Genomic DNA, 7,250 nt, shown 5'->3' with positions numbered 1-7,250 from the left:
CACACACACACACACACACACACACACACACACACACACACACACACACACACACACACAGAACTTATCCCAGTAGATAGACCTGACATTGGAGTTAGAAAAGGAAGCCTTGGCTCAGATTGTGTACAGAGTTAGGGCTGAATGTAAGGCCATCAGGGATGGAGAGCCTGACACCTACAGGATGTGGCCTTGTCAAGATTTGCAACTGTTCAGTGTCCCTCAGAATCCCTAAATAATAATTGCTGATCTGCACTGGCAGAGAAAGTTTCTTCACCAAGGAGGTTCCTACCTCAATGAAATCACAGGTGTGGACATAAATCTATAATATATGCCAATATGTAAATATCTCTGTAGAAAGAGTCATGTGAATTCAAAACTACTCTAATGATTTTGCTTTTTTTGCTTTGTATCCATTAATATAGATCTATGTTTCCTTTTCTGCTTCATATGTATCATTTTTATGATACTTTAATATTCTATTACATTAATGCTCCATAACTGATTTTGCCATTATCCATTTAGTACATTTGTTTCCAATTTTTTAATATTACAAATAGAGAAGTTGTAAATATTTTTTTATAGATAGCACCTTTCCACAGTATTGATCAGGATAAAGTCCAGCTTTTTAAATTCATTGCATCAAAAGACAAGATTAACCTAGATTAATAGTGCTGTCAGGGACCTTTGAGGACAAGTCTGTTCCCTCATTTAGTAGACTGAAGGTCAGAGAAGCTAGTGACTGACCCACAGTCACCTAAATAAGAAGTAGAAAGAGAAGGCAGCAGGTTTGGTTGGATTTGGAGTCAGGAGGGACCTGGATCTGGGCTGATCCCTTTGCCTCTGAGCCTCAGTTTTCTCATAAATAATAATAGGCCTCTGGCGGCTAGGTGGCACAGTGAGTAAAGCACCCAGCCCAGAGTCAGGAGGACCTGAGTTCGGTTCTGGCCTCAGTCACTTAACACCCACACAAAAAAACTAGCCGTGTAACCTTGGGCAAGGTACTTAACCCCAATTGCCCTCCAAAAAAAGCAAAAAAAATAAATAAATAAAAGGCCTAACTCACTGGGGTTATTAGAATTAACACTTGTAAAACATTTTGCTGCATTAAGTGCTGCGCACATGTCAGCTATGGAGAGTATTGGTTTTAGGATCACATATATGGCCATACTTCTTTCCACGATATTTGCCCTAGTCTGAAGTTTCACCCACAACATGATCAGAGGCAGTTTGGGGCTGGGCAAAGAACACTGGATTTGAGTTAGAGATCCTGGCCTCAGGACTCAGCTGTATGGCCTCTTGGGCCACTTATCTTACCTCTCTGAGTGCAAGGTACTTTATCTGTAAAAGGAAGGAGCTCCTATAGAGGACTCATGAGGTCCCTTCCACGTCTTCAGTCTGTGATCCTTTGTATTATTGGTGCCTCTTCCCCTATCCTGTACCCCATGGAATTTCATGATTTTTTTTCTTGTTTTCTTCTCTAATGGCTATTGTCTTCATTTCTTAAAATGTTGAAACTACATTACTAAGAAATAGAGGGTAAAGCCAAGCACAGGCAGGTTTCCAGAGGACTGCTGCTGTGAATAGCTTTTCAAGGTTCTGATTACACAGTATAGTGAACTCTATTTATTCAGTAAGAAATCAGAGTAAAACATTCACAGTAAACAAAGTACAGCATTCAGAATGTTTAACTTCACAACTTATCACTAAAATAGCCACAGAGTTTTCACCAAAGTGGTCACATAGCTTTAAGCTAAAGAGAACATTCATTTAGTAAGTCCTTCATTCAGTAAATCCTTCATTCTATCACCCTTAAGTAGGCAAGCCTCATTAATTGACACAAAGTACAAAGTCAGAGTCCTCTACCCATAGGGTGAAATTAAGTTACAATATCATCAGTCACTACTAAGTACCCTCTTAAGGGGTAGTGGAAAGTACAAAAGCCATTCACCCCTAGGTCACAAGTAAGTTACAGTTTCATAAGTCAGCATTAAATACCCAAGGAGAGGTGTTTTCATCTTGACTTGAGGCAGGCTGTCCGCTTCCATGGTTCCTCTCCCATGGTTCCGGCTACTGCCCGAATCTAACCAACTGTTACCTGAGTTCAAAGGCAGATAGCTCCCAGTTCCTTGTCCAGTTCTCCATGCAGTTCCTGTTCCATATTGAAGCTCACAGTGTCTAGTACACTTCAGGTCATTATTCAAATACCAGGAAACCGAGTCACAGAACTAGAAAGTCACAGTCATTAGATGACTATGAAGCTGGTACACATGGTTAATGCAGTGAACACCCACATTCCCAAGCCTTCACAACAGAACAGGTTTCCTCAAGCAGGGATCCTTCTCTCTCACTCATGGTAGCTCATCAGCAGACTTTCTGACTGGTTCTCAGAAGCTCTCAGCAGAAGTTCCCAGAAGAAAGATCTCAGCAGAAGTTCTGGCTGGCTCTCAGAAGAAGTTCCACCACCACAAGTTCTATTCTCAAAATCACAATCATTTATTCCAGTCTGGGCCTCTCCTCCTTAGCCTCCATGCAACTTAATCCAAGAAGTTCTGTATCAGTTCTCCCTTCTCATTTCTCTCCTCAGTTCTTATTTCTTCAGTCCAGTTCAGTCCACTTCCTCAATTCAGTCCTCAGTCCAGCAGTAGCAGCCCAGCCTCCAGATGCTGGCTGAGATAAATCCTGACTCTCCAGCTTGTGTTTTTCCTTATACAAAGTATTAGCTCCTCCCTGTTCCACACCTTCCTGTTATGTCAGCAACAAGGGTTCATACCTTCAATTTCTTAACAGAAGCTTGATATAATTAACTTGAAACAAGGTGCTCAGTGCTTGCCAACACAAGGGGATCCTCAAATTACATTACTATTACACATAGCCAATAGAATCTTAGAATCTGACAGCAGGGGGACAGTTTGGTGTAGGGGAATAAGTAGTTGATTTGGCATTAAGGGATCTGGTTTTGATTCCAGCAGTGTTTCTTAGGCAAGCTATACTCCCTAGGCCTCAGGCTTCTTGTCTGTAAAATGAAGGTAGCAGATTATGTGATTTCTAAGCTCTCTTCTGGCTCTAAATACTATGGCCCTTTTCTGATTTACAAGTCCCTTTTATAATTTCCCAAATAGCCTCTACTTGAACACCCCCAGTGAAGGGAATTTCATTACCTCCTAAGGCAGTGCATTCCCTATAGTCCTCATTAAATGCAATTAAAAGGAAAACTGCCTCCTTAGAACTTCAGTGTACTGGATTTTAGTTCCTCTCTTCAGAGTCAAGTAGACCTAGTAGTTGAAAAAAATATATCATGTTCCTCTCAAGTCTTAGCTCTTCTAAGGTAACTCTTGTTTATTGGTCAGAGATGCTGCAGCAGAAAGGACTTTAGAGGACAATAAAACCTACTCTTTTTTCAGATAAGGAAACTGAGAGATTAAGTGATTTGCCCAAAGTCTTTCAGATAGGGATGGAGCCAGAATTTAAATCCATGTGCTCTGATTCCTCCTCTAGCAGTTTTGATGCTTCATATAATACATAGCAGAGCTGAGCTGTGAACCCAGCATCTCTGACTCACAGCCCAGTAGCAGCACGGTCCCTCTTTTTTCCATGGGATCAGGCAGCACTCATCTGTCAGCAGATGATAATCCTGAGTCCTTTTTTTCTGTGGGACAGACCTGGGACCTGAGCCCAGGGCTGAGCATATAGTGGGCCCCCAATAAATTCAAACACTGAGCACAGTGGATAGACCTCTGGTCCTGGAGTCAGGATGACCTGAATTCAAATCTGGCCTCAGACTCCTGCTGGCTGCATTGCTTTGGGTGAGACTCTTCACATCTCTTTGCCTCATTTTCCTCAACTTTAGAAATGGGGATAAAAATAGCACCTACCTCCCAGGTGAGAGTCAAACGAGATGGTATTTTTTAAATGCTTGGCATAGTTCCTGGCACATAGTAGGCCCTATATCACCAGTGTTATTGTTGCTATTATTATTATCATCATCATTATATGAGCAAGAAATTTGATGGAAATAGCCATGCCCTCCCCCCACCCTCCGCCCCCTGCCCCTCTCATTGACTATCTTTTCTTCTGATTCTAGTCTAGTTGCGTTGATTTTGTTTGTGGACAAAGTTTTTGATCCTAGTGCTTTTCACTCTCCTCATACTCTCTCTGTTTAATCCCTGCAGTTTCCTCTCTCCCACCATTGTTAACTGTCTACACAAGTTACTATCATTTCTGTCCATTTGGGAACAAATTGCAGCCCTATTTTTTATTGTTTCTTCAGGGTCGTTTCAATTCCCTGCCCACACCATCGATATAAATCCTTTTTGCAGACATAGGGGATTCATGAGCTCCTAGAGTACTTTAATATTATGTGATATAATGCTTTTCCTATTCCCAGACTCAGAATGGTGATAGTTGCATTTTCTGTTTTTCAGAAGGTGATAATGTTACTGAGAATGAGGAGTCCACTTCAAAGCAAGAAATTTTTGGAGAATCAGAATCACATAGTAGTTCATCAGAAGGTCTCCAGAAGGATTTTTTCCAGGCATCTAAAAATGGAGAAACCTGTGAAAGGGAAAGCATATTAGAGAAGCAGCAAGGAACACTCCCAGAGGAAGACATTCAGGAAATTGACAGTGATTTTATGGAAGTGATAGTCCAGAATAAGAAAATCCCTATTGAAGAGAGAGATGAGAAATGTAAAGACTTTTGGAAAAGTTTTAGTCTTGTCTCAAACCCTGTTACACATGAGAAAATTTCAAGAGGACAGAAATCTTATCAGTGTAATGAGTGTGGCAAATACTTCAATCGGAGTTCACACCTTATTGGACATCAGAGAATTCACACTGGAGAGAAACCTTATGAATGTAATGAATGTGGGAAAAGCTTCAGACAGACTTCTCAGCTTATTGTACATTTGAGAATCCACACAGGTGAGAAACCTTACGAATGTAATGAGTGTGGAAAAGCTTACCGTCACAGCTCACATCTTATCCATCACCAGAGACTCCACAATGGTGAAAAACCTTATAAATGTAATGAATGTGTGAAAGCCTTCACTCAGAGCTCTCAACTTATCGATCATCAGAGAATCCATACTGGTGAGAAACCTTATGAGTGTAACATGTGTGGTGAAGCTTTTAGTCGGAGTAAAAGCCTTATTCGACATCAGATACTTCACACTGGGGAGAAACCTTTTAAGTGTAATGTGTGTGGGAAAGCCTTCTGTTCTAATAGGAACCTTATAGATCATCAGAGGACTCACACTGGGGAGAAACCTTATCAGTGTAATGAGTGTGGCAAGGCCTTTAGCAGAAGCAAATGCCTTATCAGACATCAGAGCCTCCATACTGGGGAAAAACCTTACAAATGCAGTGAGTGTGGGAAGACTTTCAGTCAAGGTTCTCAACTTATTGACCATGAGAGAATTCACACTGGAGAGAAACCTTTTGCATGTAGTGAGTGTGGCAAGGCATTTAGTCTGAGCAAGAGCCTTATTCGACACCAGAGACTTCATACTGGAGAGAGACCTTATAAATGCAATGATTGTGGAAAATCCTTCAATCAGAACTCTCACCTTATTATACATCAGAGAATTCATACTGGGGAGAAACCGTATGAATGTAATGAATGTGGGAAGGTCTTCAGTTATAGCTCAAGCCTTTTGGTGCATAAGAGAACCCACACTGGAGAGAAGCCTTATGAATGTCATGATTGTGGAAAAGCTTTTAGTGACAGCTCACAACTGATTGTACATCAGAGAATCCACACTGGGGAGAAACCTTATGAATGTAAGGAATGTGGTAAGGCCTTCAGTCAGCGTTCAACTTTTAACCATCATCAGAGAATTCACTCTGGAGAGAAACACTCACCTTTGGTCCATTCAGTCTTTTTAGATTGTGGTGCTCATAATGGAGAACAACAGAAAATTTCACTTGTATAAGAAAAACCTCACCCTTGTTTTCAGATGAAAACCCTAATTCTAATTGATCCAAAATCTCAAAATTGTTTGCTTTTGTTTCACTTGGGAGAGCAGATGTGAGAATGTGGACATCTTGGTTACACTAGTGGAAAACGGACAATACACTTTATCACTCATGGTTTGCTTTGTAAATGTCTCACATTCATTCTTTGTTTCTGTTTTATCTCCCCAAGCCCATTTTAAGTTCTGCCAGGCAAGGCTCCCTTTACTGCCTACATTAACCACTTGTTTGATTTACTTTGCCCGTAGCTCTTGGCTACGTTTGTTTCTTTCCATTTCTCCACTATTCTAGGCCAAACATTTAGGATATTTAATTAAGTTGTATTAGAATGGGTGATCCCTGAAGGTAGTCTCCTGTATGAGACAGGAAGCTGTCTAAGACGTGGGGTAGTATTTCCTTTCCTTCCTCCTTTGAAGTTTTCCCTTTTCCCTTTTCATTCCCTGCTCTTCTGGTTTATTTTAAATGGAGCCCCAAACCTATATTCTGGTAGAGACACTCTCCATTTCCTTTCTCACATTGGTGGGTCTTCAGTGTTTTTAAGTCTGTGCTTTATCTTTGTGTCACTACATCAGATATCTGTGATTTTTGTCAGTGATGCCCACAGATTACAAATTACCTGAAATGTAATAGATATTTTAGAGAATTTTCTGATGATTAGAGGTTTAGTGATTTGCCTAAGAACACCCAGTGTCAGGTGGCAGGATTTGAATCATGTTTTCCTGACCCCAAGTCCAGCCCTATCTACTACCATGCTTGTCATTTGACCCAGCCAACATTGATAATTTGTCATGTGATCAATTATATTTTTTTACCCCGGATGGAGTATAGTTCTTTGATGGCAGGGACTACCCCTTTCACATCATACTTAAGCAACAATTGACAATAAAGGTCCTCAATAAATATTTTAATATTAATGTATGACATAGCTAATGATGTGATTATCCACATCTACATTAGATTGGGAGCTTTCTTTGGGTGAATGATATTTCCTCCTTTCTCTCCTAAGATGTATTCATGTGTGTAGTGATCACAAGGAATAGAATGGCCTTTATATAAGGTAAAGAACCTTAACTTATTTTTATTGTTATAATTTTTCAAAATTCATTTCCCTTATTTTTTATGATGTTACTGCCCTTACCTTATTTTATAGAGCACTTTGGATGTTCTGTGTCATTGTTCATCGTTATAACCTCAGGCACTTAATGATAGGTGAGTTGACTAGATGAAACATGGGCCCTGCTTTGATGGAGCTTATGGATTTGTAGAGGGATGAGACACATA

General features: G+C 40.4%; 1 protein-coding gene across 1 annotated transcript in view; it reads left to right on the top strand.

Moving 5' to 3' along the window:
• Nucleotides 1-6,887, top strand: part of LOC138166911 (zinc finger protein 721-like) — a 90,848-nt gene extending 83,961 nt beyond the window's left edge. Inside the window, exon 16 of the mRNA XM_069095396.1 lies at nucleotides 4,422-6,887. Within this exon, the coding sequence (XP_068951497.1) occupies nucleotides 4,422-5,929 (1,508 nt within the window). The 3' untranslated portion in view covers nucleotides 5,930-6,887. The remainder of the gene's footprint in view (nucleotides 1-4,421) is intronic.
• Nucleotides 6,888-7,250: the final 363 nt, after the last annotated feature.

Source organism: Petaurus breviceps, unplaced genomic scaffold (genome assembly GCF_028583685.1).
Source record: "Petaurus breviceps papuanus isolate PSGF00001 unplaced genomic scaffold, PetGlider_PUasm1.0 227, whole genome shotgun sequence".
Lineage (NCBI taxonomy): Eukaryota > Metazoa > Chordata > Mammalia > Diprotodontia > Petauridae > Petaurus > Petaurus breviceps.
The sequence above is the reverse complement of the archived record's forward strand: the minus strand, read 5'-3'. Positions and strand labels throughout refer to the sequence as shown.